This window comes from Lagopus leucura, unplaced genomic scaffold (genome assembly GCF_019238085.1).
Source record: "Lagopus leucura isolate 7727_CA_CO unplaced genomic scaffold, USGS_WTPT01 Super-Scaffold_100002, whole genome shotgun sequence".
NCBI lineage: Eukaryota > Metazoa > Chordata > Aves > Galliformes > Phasianidae > Lagopus > Lagopus leucura.
The window spans coordinates 63,535,322-63,552,079 of record NW_024962263.1 but is presented as its reverse complement, the minus strand read 5'-3'; the positions used below and the strand labels follow the sequence as shown (position 1 = coordinate 63,552,079).

General features: G+C 43.4%; 1 protein-coding gene across 3 annotated transcripts in view; it reads left to right on the top strand.

Annotated features, from left to right (window-relative positions):
- Positions 1 to 16,758, top strand: part of ZNF704 (zinc finger protein 704) — a 92,863-nt gene that overhangs the window by 50,676 nt on the left and 25,429 nt on the right. For all 3 annotated transcript variants that reach the window (XR_006178417.1, XR_006178416.1, XM_042868958.1), the window contains exons 3-4: positions 9,487 to 9,590; positions 13,924 to 14,156. Coding sequence is in view for 1 of the 3 variants with exons in the window: in XM_042868958.1 (XP_042724892.1) it covers positions 9,487 to 9,590; positions 13,924 to 14,156 (337 nt within the window). In the remaining 2 variants the exon portion in view is untranslated. The remainder of the gene's footprint in view (positions 1 to 9,486; positions 9,591 to 13,923; positions 14,157 to 16,758) is intronic.

Sequence of the window (16,758 nt, the reverse complement as noted above, 5' to 3'; positions counted from 1 at the left end):
TGACAATATGATGTTAATACTTCATCAATTCACAACGTGAAGTTTGATTTGCGAGTGCATTTTAAGCAAACAACTGGAACCTCTCATCTGTTGTAAATATGAGGCTTAATGGTAAAGTACATGTGACCTGGAATGAGATTATACGCTGGGAAGGAATTATGGAGTGTGGAGTACGTGCAGCATGATTTTACTTACTGCAGAATGTATTTTTAATATGGGGAGGTTTTTGTTTTTAATACCTATTTCAGTCTGTAATCTAGCATTCTTTTTCCTAAATCATAAGGACCTAATTCTTCTTTAGCTTTTGTGCACATCGTTAACTAGACAGAAAATTAGCTTCCCTCTCTCCTGACACATCATGGTATAGAATCAATGAACGTGGTTGAACTCCTTGTGCTCAGCAGTAGAGCGTATCCTGATGTGTGGCTTGATGAACATTGGCATGAAGGAAAACTGAAGTTGCTCTGTACGCCCACCTCAAAAAGAGAATGTATCGGAGGAAATTAAGTAACAATGAGCAAAAGTTGCACTTGCAGCTTCTGCTCTCCCTGTCTGGTAATGGGAAAACAATATAAATCAGAAAAGTAACCAAACCAAACCTGACAAAAGGTAATGTTCATCTAGTAACGTGACTAGATTGCAGGGCTCCTTGACATGGGATATGAATGAAGCCCAGGCATGAGGGCAGCTTGCAGAGGAGGAAGATAATGCAGAAAAGAAGCATCCAGATCTATAGGTGAATGCAAATGCGTTGGAAGATACGGAGTATTTTGTTTGTGGTTTTTGAATCTGTTAACAGATTGTAAGGAAAGTTATAATTCCTGGAATGGTTATCACAGTAAGATCTCTCTTGCAGCTTCCTTTGAATCAGTCAGTGCTGGCTGCAGAGTACTGAACCAAATGGCCCCAAATATAAATGTGGGGTTATGTATGCCTGGTATTTGCATCTTGTACCTTCCTGGCCTTCCTGAAAAATATGTGGAAGAGCTCTTATATCAGTAATGGGCTGTTCTAGATAAAGAAGTTTCTGCTTTTAATTTTTATGGAAACGTTCCTGGCAGCCTCTGAAAAGGGAGAAAAAAGTTCAATATTACCTACTAATTCCAACTTATTTTACTGTAAGTAACTGATGAAAGAAATGGCAGTGGAGTTATAGTGCTTGTTACAAATGACTGAGCTATCACTGTGAGTCCAGCCGTAGACAGGGAAGCACTCCTGTCCTTGCAGAAGGTGTGGGTAAGACCATACCAGGAACACTTGGAACAGCTCTGTTCATGGAGAATGTGCTCTTATCAACGGGGAGCACAATTGGTCCAAGGACATATCAGTGAAAGGAAGGCAGAAATGGAGAGGACAAGATGAGCTAGTTTTATGCCTGTCTTGTTCTATAACTGGTTGCTAATGGATTGAGAAGGACAAAACTCAACCAGTTCTGAGGTGTGTCTCTGGATTGCTTCTGTAGCAAGGATGGTCCTGGAAGCTTTAGGGTGCTGCGACTTGTTGACTTATGGCTTAGAAACTACCGTTTAATGTTGAAGTATAATGTTTTACCTTGCCAGGAAGCAGAGGGACATCCCAGATGTATTTCTGTCTCTGCTCTTCAGGTCTTGTTCAGTGCACTGGCAGCAGTGGCTTCTTTCCAATTCTGTTTACTTTCAGATGAAAAGAAAAAAAAAAAGAATCACATGGATCATAAAAATGACTAAACACGTAAATATTAACAGTGAAGAGTAACTGACTCTTACCCCATGAAACTGATTGGATTTGGGGAGCTAAGTGCTCGCCATCCTGTTCATTTTAGTCATTGGTGAGCAGAAATGAGGATAAATGGACTGGAGACTTGCAGGCTTTGTAAAGTCTTTTGTAAACATATATTATTTTAGAAAAGATATATGTTGGTGCATGAAGGTAGTTAAATAGTTCTTTAAGGTTGACTAAGAGCAACTTTTTGTAGATAAATTGTGCTAAGCAAGTAGCTGGTATGTTTGCTCCATATAGATGTGCTGGGGCTGTATATTGGCATTGATAGCACAAAACATTTTGGGAATGTTACAATTAAATTCATTTAAAATGAGAATCATGCTGCTGACTATTGATAGGGGGTCAAGAAAGATGAACAAGATGTTTCTGGTGTGGTATTTTGCATTTGCCTTCGGGAAAGGCAAAATTCCCACAGCAGGAGCCTCAGGGGTGCTGTAGCCAGTGGTCCAGCAGCTCTTCCCACAGAGTGCATCATTACTCAGAAGTGCAAAATTTACTATCCTGTAAGCAGTACCATTGAAATGATCCCATTTATGAAAGTGGATATGCCTTTGAACAAGCTTGAACAGCAGCAATAAGCAAAGGCAGAGAAGGGATGAACATGAATAGATTGGATATCTGGAATAACTGGTCTGTTGCTTCAAGGCACTATTAAGAAGTGATTTGTAGAGGCTGATTTACTTACTGCACCAGCAAGTGGCCTTTTAACATAGAGGTGATGGAACAGAAAATCTTCCCAGAAAATCTTCAAGGATTGTGGATGACTGGAAGGGAAAACAGTTCTCTGCAGGATTCTATTATTCCTTTCTGAATTTAATTTTTGCTTTGCACTCATCGCCTATGAAGTGATTGCCGTTTATTTGATTACTCTGTTTTGAAGTGGCCAATTTCTGCGTCATATTCCTACTTCAACTTCTGTTGTTGCCCTCAGGGCTCTTCAGCAAGATGAGTTTTCCTGTTAAATCAGGGTTGCTTGAAAAGAAAAATTATTCATTGGATCAACATTTTCAATATATAAAATTGTGCCAACTACAGTTTATCTTCCATTGTTGAATTTGGCTTTCTTAATACTCTACATAAATAGAATTAAATTGTTAAAATTGTCAACCTTACCAACAGTCAGTAATTACAAGGAAACTCAAGGGAAATACTCAAAAGGAATGAAGACAAGAAAGCTAGATGTGGAGTTGAAATGTCTCTACACCAGTGTACGCAGCTTGGAAAACAATCAGGAAGAGCTGGAAGCCACTGTGCTACTAGAAAACCATGCCATTATTGCCATCACTGAAACCTGGTGGGATGATTCCCATTACTAGGGTATGGTTTTTGATGGCTACAAGCTGTTCAGAATGGACAGGAAAGGAAGGAGTAGGGGGTGAGGAAGCTTTGCCCTGTACATTGGGAAAAAGTAGAATGTGAAGAGCTATTGAAAGGATGGCCACAAGTAAGTCAAAAGCCTATGGGTATTAGAGACAAAGGGGACTGCTGACCTGTCAGCCCCACCTCTGTGCTGGGATCGTGGAGCAGATCCTCCTTGGAAGCTGTGCTAAGGCACATGGAAGAGAAGGAGGTGACACCAGAGAGCCAGCATGGCGTCACAAGGGCAAGTCACACCTGACCAACCTTGTTGCTATTTATGATGGCGTAATTGTGTCAGTGGACAAGGGGAGAGCCACTGATGCCATCTGTCTGGACTTCAGTAAGGCCTTTGACATGGTTCCCCACATCATCTTTCTCTCTAGATTGGAAAGATGTGGATTTGATGGGTGGACTGTTTGATGGATGAGGAATTGATTGCAAGGTAGTACCCAGAGACAGATGGTCAATGTATCAGTGTCCAGATGGAGATCTGTGATGAGTGATGTCCTTCAGGGGTCAGTACTGAGACTGATGCTCTTCAATATATTCAGCAGTGATATCGACAGGGGCATTGAGTGTACCCTCAGCAAGTTTGTAGGTGACGCCAAGTGGTGTGGTACCGTCAACATGCTCAAGGGATGGAATCCCATTCAGAGAGACCTGGACAGGTACAAGCAGTGGGTTTTTAGTGAAGTTTAGTGATGCCAAATGCAAGATCTTGCACCTTGGTCATGGCAGCTCCCACTACCAGTACAAGCTGGGGAATAAAAGGATTGAGCGCAGCCCTGACACGGGGCTGCTGGTGGGTGGGAAACTGGACATGAGCCAGCAATTTGCCTTCACGGGCCAGAAACCCAGCCGTATCCTGGGCTGCATCAAAAGAAGGGTGGCCAACAGGGCAAGGGGCAACTCTGCTCTGATGGGGCTTCAGCTGGAGTACTGCGTCCAGATGTGGAGTCCTCAGTACAGGAGAGATGTGGACCTGTTGCAGCCAGAGGATGGCCACAAAAATGATCAAAAGGATGGAACACATCCCCACATAAGGACAGACTGAGAGAGCTGGGGCTGTTCAGCCTGGAGAGGAGAAGGCTCTGGGGAGACCTGGGAGCTGCCTTTCAGTATCTAAAGGGGGGATATGAGAAAGAAGAGGGCAGACTCTTTGGCAGGGTCTGTTGTGACATGGCAAGGGAAAATAGTTTCAAACCAGAGGAAAGGAGATTCAGATTGGATATAAGGAAAAACTTTTTTACAGTGAGGTTGGTGAGGCACTTGAACAGGTTGCCCTGTGGTGAGAAGTGGTGGATGCCCCGTCCCTGGCAACATTCAAGGTCAGGCTGAATGGAGCTCTGAGCAACCTGACTGAGCTATAGGTGTCTCTGTTCATTGCAGGAGAGCTGGACCAGAAGGTCTTTAAAGACCTCTTACAACTCAAACAATTTCTATGATTCTACAATTCTCTAATTACCGTAGTGTTCCACTGCCCACTCCATCACACTGATGCTCCACATGGTGTAGATCAGATGAGGAGACCTAGAGCTCAGTCCTGCTCCCATCTGAACGCGTTGCAAACTTCAGCTAACTTTAAGAAGTCAGAGGAGGCTCTTAGGAGGCAGTGATAAAAAGGACTTGTATTAGAGATATTTTCCCCCTGCTACAAGGAGGGGTATATCAGCTGCTCATGGAATTGAGAGCTCATGGTTGCACGGTTATCTACATCTCTGAAATGGTTGTTGAAAGTGATAGGTTGTTTTCTGTTAAGTTTTAGCTCTGTTAAGGATAGCTAGAAAGGATAACTAGAAAAATATCTGAGTTTAGAGTCGTTTATTTCTTTTTTCTTTTTTCTTTTTTTTTTCAGAGCCATAGGGAAAGTGATTGCATTGTCTGATGTGAGGAAACATGAAAGACTTCAGGAAACGCTCTGTTACCAATCTCTTTCCCTGCAGTTCTCCTGTTAAACAGATTTTCTGTTCCAAAATGCTGAAAATCACTTTGCGAAAAATGCCTCCCATATGGTACAACTGATTTGCAGGCACTTTATTGTCATTAAACCATTATGGTCCAGATAGAAAGTCAGTATCTGCTCTACTGATAACTCAATAAAATCTGCTCAGCCTCTAACAGACCAGCCAGGCTTCCAAGGATGCTTTGAATAATTGAATCCCAGGGTCTATCAGATCAGCCTGAGGGAGGTGGAGTGCTTTGAGGTGGCCTTTGATGCCTTTTTCTTTTCTCCTTGAGAATTTCAAGTATGCTTTTCAGAAGAAAATTTCCTGTATCTGTGTAATAAGGACTTGGATCATAATTAGTTTCTAGTAGCTGTTAGCATCCTAAAGAATTGCTTGTGTATAAGCAGAACAGCCAAGAAAGACACAGAAATAGAAGCTAGCCTGCAAATATTGCAAAGTTAGTGTGAAGAAGGATAATTGCATGTGTGGCCAATACAAGCATAAGCAGAAGTTCCTAGCTTCTAATTAGTGTGTCATATTACTGTGTTTGTGCTTCAGATATCAAACAGTGGTTCTCTTTTCAGACGTGTAAATAGTAACTCTCCCTTATGTTTGAAGAAGTATCATTGTAGCACTGTAGTTATTTAATACAATCTCTGAAAATATTTCTGTTTTGCTTCATTTTTTACCACTGAGTGCTCGGGACCTCTGACTGTTTCTGTGAATCATTCTTTGGATAATAATCTCCCTTTTTTATAAAGCAGGTTAATTTTTAGTTTTCATAATCAACAAAACAATCAGAAACATCAGCAGCTAGCAAAATCAGTTTATTTATTTATCTGTACTGTCAGAAGTTTGAGTTCATCAAGGGTAACCAAGTATTATTGTAAATACAAGCTATTGCAAGGGTTAATAGCATTTTCAGCACAGTGTGGTAGATCTCTAGCTGTTTCAGATATGTGGAGCTGCAGCCACATGCGTTGTTTCTCTTGCTGCTTCCTTGTTAGCATATTGCCTTTGTCATTAATGATGAAGAAACTTAAATTTGTTTTGATTGTACTCGAGTGTAATGTAGGATTTTCCCTCCTTTCAGAACTTCTGCTGTTCCTAGTACACTGATTACAACAATTTGTTATATGATGAACTATATTTTTGCACTGCAAAAGGCTTTTTAACAACTTGTTTATCTGTCAGTATTGATACAGCGCTCGGTGTGACCACCTCAATGTCATGTACTTATAATCAGGTGGTGCAAGTAATAATTAAAGGTGGCTCTGTGTATGAACATTTAGAAGAGCAACTATGGGAGGGAGAGAGCAGTTCTAATATACTGAACTATTTTTCTGATTGTGACAGGTACTCATGCATATTCATACAGTATTTCACCAACAGAAGTGGTGACCCACTCCCGTCAGCTGGGTTTTGGATGGAGAGCAGTGTCCAGCTAATGGCATAGTAGCATTCAGTAGTAGAGTTCAGTCCCATGAGGAATCGTGGATCCTTGGGAGAGTCAGCTGTGGGATGTGACAGTGGGATGCTGGATGTTGTGTCAGCCTCCTGATTGTGTGGCTGATGGCTGCCTTCAGGGGCATTTTGAGAGGACCAGTCAAAAAAACACAAAAGCAAAAGGGAGTACCTCCCTCAGAGGCTCAAGTGGATCAGCTCAGCATTAAAACCCAAATGAGGGCTTGCAAGGGACTGCAGATGCTGCATGGGGTTGTGGTGGTGCTGCAGGAGGTTCTGCCAGAAGTCTCATCCGGAGCTGACCCTGGCCATCTGAGAGGCAGGTGGTTTGGGACACTTGCCTGGCCCTGGGCTTGCCCTCTTCTGTTCATCTTTTGGATCTTAAGTTCACATTGCTCTGAGAAAGATGGAGTTTCTTAAACGACTTTCAAAAAAGTGGTGGATTCATCAGCAAGACAGACTGAAGGTGTTAATGGGCAAGGATAGCATCTAAATTTAAGTTGAGCTCGTTTATTAAAGAAAAGGACTATTTTAAGATGATTTTACAACTGATTTAGGTTTCATTGTACTTAATAGTTGTTTAAGCAATGCCAGAGATTATAACTTCAGTCTGCAGAAATTCACATTAGCTATAGTGGAATAAATGGTTTGTGAACAATCATTTTGTAATGGAGCAGTTCTCCTTCCAGCTGAGAACACTGTTGAACAGCTGTGTGCAGATTCAGCTTTCCAGCACAGAAAGCTGGAAAAGAGTGGGGCAGTCTCAAGATTTCGACTCAGTGTGATGCTGACTGAATGCAGATGACTTAAGTGGTTCCTGTCTTCAGTTCTGTGCTTTGCCTGTGTCTTGAAGGCTGCTGCTATTCCTCCAGCAGTGCTGGCTGAATGACGCATGCAATGTCTGTTTACATTTATTAGCCAAACTGTAGAAGTGCGTTTGGGAGCGGATTCACATCAGGCACCACTTGTAGCTGCTGCAGTTGTTGTGGCTGGGAAGTAAGAGTGCATCATTGCTGGGCTGCTGAGAGCATCTGAAGAGCAGGAAGTAGTGAAAATGGCTGGAATTCAAAATGGGTTGTAGGTAGTGAGGTTGTATTTACTTGGGCTTTCCATATTGGAATGTTACATTCATCAGGTAAAAGAAAAGCATTCCTGTAACTGCAAGGGCATTCAGAAATGGAGGGAGGTCTCGTGGCTATTCCTGGCCTTTGCTTACATGTGAAAATGTTCATCTTGTGCACAGATGCACTTGCTTACAATTTGGGGCATCACTGACACCAGGCCAGAGCAAAGGGTGGATTTTGAAAGCGACAGTGTGAGTCACCGAGAGAAGACAAATGCAGCAACGCAGAAGAACCAGAAAAAGTTAAATGTATAGAATATGTGGAGTAACTGTGTTTGGGATTAGCTCTGGGTCTGGAGACTCCGAAATACTGACACCACTGGCAAATACTTGCAGCAAGTGCTGTTGCGTGATTTTGCAATTCTGCAGAGGCCTGGAGAGAAGCACATTAATCCTGTTGCCACACACAGGGCAGTCTTGTTGGAAATCAGTGTCACTAGGGGTTGGCTTTCCCAGCATGTCTTCCTCATCTATTGCAGAAGTGCAGCATCTCCATGTCATCTCTGAGGAAAAGTCTGCTGGGTGCAGAGGAATTCAGCATTCTAAGTGACACTGCAGGCAAGAGGAAGTGAAGGGTGATGGGTTCAGGTGTTCGTTGGTCACAGAAGGCATCTGAAACCTGTTCTTGTATTTGATGATGGCTGCTGTGGTCTTTGCAAAAACATTGGCTGAATGAAAGGGGGGATTTCTGTGGCTGTAACAAGAATGGAGCAGGATCAATCATTAGCATCCAGTTCCAGGCACTGGTGTGTTAGGAAAGACAGTCATGAAGAGCTATGTTCTCTGGCATGGAAGGGTTCGTGGACATCCACAGGGTTCCATGCATCATCCAGAAAGCAGCTGGGCACTGTTTTGTGGAGCAGGTTGAGATTTACTCAGTGGAATATCAGGAGGTTTGGATCTTAGCATAATTTCCTGTAAATGAGCCCTTTGCTTGATTTGAGATTGCTGCACACAGGTCGGTGGATAAAGTCAGCATCTGAAGTGTCAGACAGCTCTGTGTGCCATCTCGGCATACCCCAGCTGGAAGCAAGTGGGAACAGTGGGTGGGGTTCCTGAAAGGGGACTGCAGCCCCGTCCTGCTCCTTTGGGCGACCAAGCTGCCTGGATTCCCCTGTCCTAAGGCAGTGGGGAGCCAAAGTCTGCTGAACCTGCTGGTTTGGCAGTTTCGTTTGGATGCGTTGACATGGGCTGTCTGCATCGGTTTTCTGCCGATGTAATAAGCTGAATTTGTTCAGGTGCTGAGGCTGCTGGCCAGGCAAGGACCACCCTTTGCAGCATCACTTCTGCAGTCACTGTTAGCTCATGGCTGGTGGTGTTTGAATAGGTGCTGTAAAACCAAAGGCCAGTGCAGGTGGAGAGAGCATGGGTTGCGTGTGTGGGTTTGAAATAATTAATAGTCTGATTAGGAAAAATTTAGGATTAGAGAAGGTATTGGAGAGCTAAGAGTATTAGAATGGAGCAACAAAATAAAAACATCATCCCTCCACTCTGGTTCCTGCGGAGAGCAGCGCATGCTTTTAGCATGTGAATAGCTGCAGTTCTGAGAAAAGGGAACAGAGTCAAACTAATGGAGGATCACAGTAATCCTGACAACTTTCTCTGAAGACATATTCTCTTCTCTACTGCTTTTTCCATTAACAGTGAGCTTGTTTGCATAAAGTTGGTGCTTAATGTGTTCAGGTTGATGGAGGAGGAAATCTTGCAGTATCTTGCTTGCTTTGGTCGCTGTGCTTTGCTGTCCTAGGGTTTGGTTTGGTGTTCAATGGCCAGAATGCTAACGATTGAAATAGTTGCTGATGTGCCTCCTGCCTTCCCTTTGCTGTCTTCTAGAAAATCTCCGGAAGAATTGGACATGGATAAAGTGACAGCAGCCATGGTACTGACCAGTTTATCCACCAGCCCTTTGGTTCGCAGCCCTCCCATCCGACCCAACGGTAAGCCTTGTTGTGCTGAAAAACCCACACCTGGGAATGGAGGACAGCTGGTGCAGGGGGGCAGGGAGCTGAAAGGAGAAGAGTGGCTCTGCTTGCTGGCATAACGGTCTGCTAGCAGCATTGGGAGCTGGTTGGCAGGAGTTGCAGTGCAGTGAAGGAGAAGGCAAGAGAGGCTGGAAAGTAGTAATGCTGGGATAGCACCAAGATGCAGGCCATGGGTAAAGGATGGGCAGAAAGGAGAAGGAAGTGTTTCCTTCCCAGTGAGCTGCTCCGTGAGGTGGGAGGTGCCCTCTGACCAGGGAGGACAGGAGGGGGAACAGGTGCCACGGAGCCTTCTGTCCTCACTGAGGCTCTGCCTGTCTGAACAGTGTGTCTGCAGTTGCTCATACACAGTACACGTACCAGCAGTTGCTCCTGCCCATACAGCACTGAGATGGGCTGTTCCTCAGCTCTGTGATGAGCTGAGCAGTCTGTGGGCTGCAGCCCTTGTCTGACATCTGTGTGGTACCGGCTTGCAATGGCAGGGCTCTGCTTAAGGCTGGGGTCTGCAGTTCCTGCCCAGTTTATCTGTGCTCTCTACAGCTCTGGGGCCTGCTGTCAGACCCATAACCCCTTACAAGGCTGCTTAATTCATGGTGTAACACGAGGCACCCAGATAAAAACACACAAGAAGTACGTGATCATAGTAGAAAGGCTAAGGAATTGTGATTAAGCTATGAAAGCTTGGCTGGAGGTACAAGAGGTGGTTAAAACTGATATATTTTAAGGACTAATCTTAAATGAGGACCCCTCGTTAGGATGTATCAGCATTGTTTGTATGACGCTGGCTTTTCTTATTCACTTGCAGCTTTTAAAATAGATGCTGACTGTACTCCTGTTGTAAATGAGTGCTAAGAGGAATACTTACAGATTGCAGTTAATAGGAATGTACTCTTTGCAGGTCTCACTGTTACCGGGGATGACCCTCTGAAAGGCTTGGTTATGCTTAGCAGACTTTGTAAGGGCAGGTAGTGACTGGATGAGGGGAAATGTCTTCAACTGGAAGAGGAGAGATTTAGACTAGATATTCAGAGGGCATTCTTTACTGTGACTGTAGTGAGATGCTGGAACAGGTTGCCCAGTGAGCTTGTGGATGCCCCCAGCCTGGAAGCATTCAAGGCCAGGCTGATGGGGCTGTGAGCAGCCTGTTCTGAAGGGAGGTGTCCCTGGCTATAGCAGGCGGTTGGAACTAGGTGATCTTAGGGGTCTCTTCCAACTTCAACCATTCCATGATTCTAAGATTCTGTGATTAAGTGTAATCTTTGAGGAATGCCCCAGTTTTAAAGGAATTTATATGAGCATTATGGGTTGTTTGTTTTTTTTCTCATTTCTTTGCAGAAAATGTAAGCTTTGTCCATTTAGCTCAGTAGCTGGAAGTGTAGCTGTGAGAAGCCACGGATGCCATCTGTGTTGTGGCATGCACCTTCCAGGTGTTTAAAACCAGCACTGTTTATTGTTAGCACTGCCGTGATGAGCCCTGAGGAGGCTCTGACGGTGGCAGCCCTGTGGGATCAGAGCAGCTGGGGCACACTGGGGTCCCGTTAGCAACCCTGTCATGGTCTGGTGTTGCTTGTGGGGCAGAGTGGTGTCAGTCACCTCCGTCAGGCTGAGCAGGTGGCAGCTCCCAAAGTGCACGTTAGCTGGCATGGCTTGGTTGGGAAGATCTCCCAAAGAAGCCTCTTTGAATTACTAAGAACTAAATGGTAGCTGATAGATGCATTTGATACTTCTCTATGCAGGCGGAGTGCTTGATTTGATATTCTTCATGTAGACGGTTTGCATCTTGCCTGAAATCTGGGAAGACAAGCCTGAAAAAGCGATACAGATATTTTCAGTAGTCAGACAAGATTTTGAAGCTGTTGTTGAGCACGTTCTCCCTGAATATCTTAATATTTCCCAAGTGGAAGCTTACTAAAGATTTCAATAAAAATGCAAAGATTGGATAATTTAAAACTCACTTGGTATGGCAAGGCTGGGCTCTGCTCTTAGCAGTGTGAGGTACAAACCTAGTAATGATGAATTCCTTGTACATCCTTTCCCCTCACAAAAGAGGCAATAAGCAGCAGTAATTACAGGAGCATTTCTTTTAAAATAAATTCTTTAGAATTTTGCCTGGAAGTAAAACAAAATAATGATATTGGCATTAATGTGAAAATCCAATCTTTGCTGGAATTACTGGGTGTGATTGCCCACATAAATTGGATCAGAGTTTGGCCCTTGTTTCTCTGCAGCTGAGTAATGCTTGGTCTGGTTCTCTTTCACGCAACTCCAGCAATGTGAAAAGAGCACCAAAGTAAGAGTAAGTTGCATTTATTTATATATTGATCTCCTTTACATTGGCAGATTTGTTGGTATTAACGAGAACCAGTGTTTGTTTTCTTTTTTTCCTGTTGTCAGCCTTATTCACATTTCACACACTACTTTCAAGGCGTTCTCTTGATCTAAATCTCTTTCTCAGTAAGGTGAGGAGGAGCTAGAAACACTGAGAATACAAAGTACCACTGTAAATGTGTCAGAAAGTAGTAGTTGAGAGAGTGCTGTTTCCTTTGTTTATTTGAACAAATGGAAATTTTAAACTATGCAAAGTTCACAAGTTGATACCAGATGTATTTCTTGGCTTTGACCAGCAGCTCAAGTACAGATACTTACAAGAAGCAAAGCCTACCTCGATTACAGTCATGTGAAAACTCAGAAGTCTGTAGCTGTGAGTCAAAACATTACCTTTTCGTATGGTAACTTATTAGCTACAGGAAATGTGTATGTCCTTTTGCAAACAGGATTTATTTTTTCAGGAAAAGTGGGGTTTGTGATCAGTGCCCTCTGTCAGTAAGTGCATGGATTTGGCTACTGACTGTGCAAGAAGGTATTCTTACACGTGTGCTTACGTGATGAAGCACCAAATTCAGCTTTATGAGCAGCTGATGTTAATGATTAAAGGTTTCATCCAAAACCAACTGAACCAGGCGTAACAGTCATTTGTTTAAGTGAGATTGGGGTAAGGCTTTGGTAGCAGTTGGCAGATGTTATTTTTTCTTGCTGATGTCGTTAGTTAAATTTAACTGTAAGAAATTGGAAAGGAATGAAGGAGTGACTTCTGCAGAACTCTTAAAAGCAGGCAGAGACTTGAAAAGACTCCGTCTTGCACTTAGAATGAATAATGTTTCTTCAACAGCTAAAATTTTACCTCGTTGCCAGCTCTGAAGTTGGGTATTGCACAATGCTCAGACACCTGTGGTGCCACTGGGTAAACTCCTGATGCCTGAGTTCTGGGGAAAGCTCACCAAACCATCCATGCACACGTGCACATAGATGCTTCCTGAAGCTTCCTGTGGTGTCTGGCATTGCACTGCTGGATGTGCTCAATCCACACATTTGCTGGTGACCCCAGCGTTTCTCTCCTGCCAGAGGCCCTTTAGGGGCTAAGAAGAGTGACATGCCAGCATTTAGCTCCTGAGGACCTCAGCACGTGAAATACAGCTCAAATCATGCCTCGGACTGCAAAGACAGTGCTTTACTCCCACCTGCCACGTCGCGGAGTGACCCGTGGGCTTGGGGGTCTCTTACAACCTAATGCCAAGGTAGCTGCTGCAGTGAGGGACGGGTACCTGCAGCAGATAGGTGAAAAAGCAATCCAGGGCCACAAAAGCCACATGTGAAACCCCACGCCTGTATTAAAAAAGGCAAATCCTTCTGAGGATATGTACCACCTCCATTACACTGGAGTCAAAAGAGATGGAGGTGCGCACACTGGCAGATAATAAGAAGGCAGTGAGAGTGCAATTATGTTCTCCTGTGGTGTATCAGTAGTTGGATGATGATTCTGTTTTCACAGATGCAGTTGGTGTCCTGGGGCTCACAACTTGTGTCCTCCTCCTGGGGTCTCTCTCCTCTTTGTGGTGCAGTGGTTTGGAGCTTGCCCTTACATCCCACTGCAGTTGTGTGTTCGTGGTTAATAGTTGGGAATGTATTTGAATGTTTTTCCTTGATTGTGCATGCAGTATCTGAGTGCTTGTTGCTGTTTACGCTCTAAAGCAGGTTATTTGCCCAGAATTTGTTTAAAAACAAAAATGCTTTTTTTTCTAAACTACAAAATCAAGTGTGGAATCTGGATGTTGACAAATGTAATCTGCGTGCTGTGGGATAGATGTAATTGTCCTCTCTGCTTCCAAGGCTTTCACTTTTCTTTATTTCTTTATCCAGTTAATTGCTAACATTGTATTTAAGCATTAGATAAAAGAACTCCTTAGCCCTAAGGTGATACTGTTGTAATGACAGCTTTTGTTGTTCTTGACAGAATCCCTAAACGGATCTTGGAAAGAAGGAGGATTTGTGCCTTCTAGTACCAGCAGCAGTGGATACTGGAGCTGGAATGCTCCCAGTGACCAGTCCAACCCATCCACCCCATCTCCACCTCTGTCAGCTGACAGCTTTAAAGCTTTTCGAACACCTTCCCAGCCAGATGATGGCATTGATGAAGCTGAAACAAGCAACCTTCTCTTTGATGAACCCATCCCTAGGAAGAGGAAGGTTAGCCTCCTGTTAAATTCCATGCCCATAGGCAAATACAGTGTCAGTAGACTTACTGCGCTGTGAGAAAGGAACGCCTCACCTAGAGAGAGCTCTGTATGCATGCATTCCCTCCTTGGCATTCAGTGAACATAGGTACTGAGCCTAGTCACTGTGCCTAGCTCAGCCTAGTCACCTGCTGCACGTGCCATCAGCACCACATATTTGCTAGCAGATGGTGAGGTTCTGCTGATCCTCCTGCTCAGAAAACAGTGATTTCCAGAATGCGTTGCCTCTGGCCAATCAAGGGATTCTTCCCCAGTTTGGCAGATTCTTTGTGTGAAGGATGCAACAGGTAGCCTTTACGTGTCATCACAAAGGCTGCATGTGGCCTTGATATTTCTTGTTCCATGGAAGTGCTGTTTGTCTGACAGTGTGTCAAATACCTTAATACTGCGATGCTTTCACTGCACAAACATATGGGGTGAAAAAAGGAGAGAGAGATCAAACCTGATGGCTTTTGATACAGCATTAGCAGTGGCCAAGTTCATCCTTGGTAGGAGTCTGCAAAAGCAGACTAAATAAAACACCAAAAAACCAAAAAGGCACCTTTATGCTAGCAAGCAGGCTGCTCTTGGAGAGAAAAAGAAAACAAAGACATGGCACTGGTCCAGGTTCTCTTCCCTCCCAACACAACAGGACACGTTTTGCATAGCAAGATGGGAAAGGACTTTATGCAAGGAGGAGAAAAAGAATCTATTCTTCCATAGTGACACTGGTTCTGACTCAGTGTGGGGCAGTTAATTGCTTCACCACCAGCAGGAGGAAGTTCTAATGATTGTTTAAACGTGTTCAGATTTATCTTGTTGCTCCAGAAGTTGCTTATTTGCTGACCAACGCTGTTCTGCCCTTGTTTGTGGGAGAGGGGTGGTTAAATGTTTTTGCTTTTTTCTGAAAGGGAAAGAAAATATTTTGGAGGACACATTTATTAAAATAAATCAGAAGTTGGAGCTGGTTGTTAAACTAAAGCAGACAGTTTTGGATTGTGTGAGGCAGGAGGAGTAGGAATGCAGAAGCGCTGCTTTGCCTTTTACTTGTCAATTGAAGTGATGCTTATTATCATCACTGCTATTGTTGAGCCATGATTAGACAGATGGTTTTACAGCTGCCATCTTTATTGTTATGTAAGTTGCCTGTGAGTATTTCTATTTATGTACTCACCACAGATACATTCCACTGTCTCTTCCTGTTCTCATGGATTTTGCTCTGAATGGCAAATGTTTAACTTTGATAAATAATAACATTACCTGCCAAACTTTGTTACAGTTTAACTGCATTTCCTGCACTTTTTTTTTTAATTCTGATCCCAGCATGGTAGTTTATCTGAGTACATCTTCACACGTTTAGAAACTGAAATGAAAATGTTCGGGTTAATTCTTACTTAGGGCTTCAAAATCAAAAGGAATAAGTGTGGAAATAGCAATTGATAACCTTACTTCGACTCATGAAAGTTTTTTCCATTGTGTGTTTCAAAATGTCACATTAGCAACCACATTCCAGTAAGAATCACAAAATCATAGAATGGTTTAGGTTGGAAGGGACCATCCAGTTCCAATCCTGTGCCTTGGGCAGGGCTGCCACCCACCAGCTCAGGCTGCCCAGGACCCCATCCAGCCTGACCTCACACGCCTCCAACGATAGAACATCCACAGCTCTGGGCAGCTGCGCCAGTACATCACCACCTTCTGAATAAACAATTTCCTCCTAACATCTCACCTGAATTTTCCTTCTTTTGGTTTAAAGCCTTTACTTGCTTAAAAGTTCCCATTACGGTAGTAGTCCCCATAATTCCCCACCAGATCTTCTAGCCGTTATTTTCTTAAATGAAAGTTAAAGTCTGATGATGCAGTTGGACTCGTCAGAAATGGAAGCACGGTTTATGTTCTGTATTTCTGCCCTGCTCTATTTCATTTGGTTATACTAAAATCTGCACATTCCCAGCATGGACAGTAAAGCTAAAAATGCAGTAGAGATAGATTGTTTTTGCCATCTAATCAGAGAGAGGTGTTGAACCGCTCTGTGTTCGTAAAGATGCGCCTGGTGTTGGGGATGCCATAGGGGAGCTCCTGTGAGGTACGTGGGAAGTGTAGTCTTCATGCTGTCATGTGGCTGGTGGAGATTTGTTGTTTCTTAAGCTGATTACTGCAATCAGCTTTTGCTTTGACAGGCCAGCAGCTGAGATTTTTTTGAAGTCCTACTCTGTTATCTTTATAGCAAACACTGAAATTTATCATGTACTCAGGTGCAATTCCAGATGATCCAAAGTGAACCAATCACGAGGCTGATTTCTGTTGAAGACACAAAGGAAGCATGTGCTTGTCTCTAAGGATATGCTTGTTTTTTTAATTGAATGTTATCTGGACATAATTACTTAATCCTACGTGTAGCTTTTGAAATAATGCATTCTGTAGTATTAGAGAAAATGATTTTGGGGAAGCCCAAATTATTTAGGCATTAACATTTTAAATCAGAAATGTATAAAATTGGTTTCATTTGAGGGACTTGAAACTGGAATGGGCAAATTAACAACAAGCCGTGCCAGAGAGCAGGGAGAGGTAAAGCT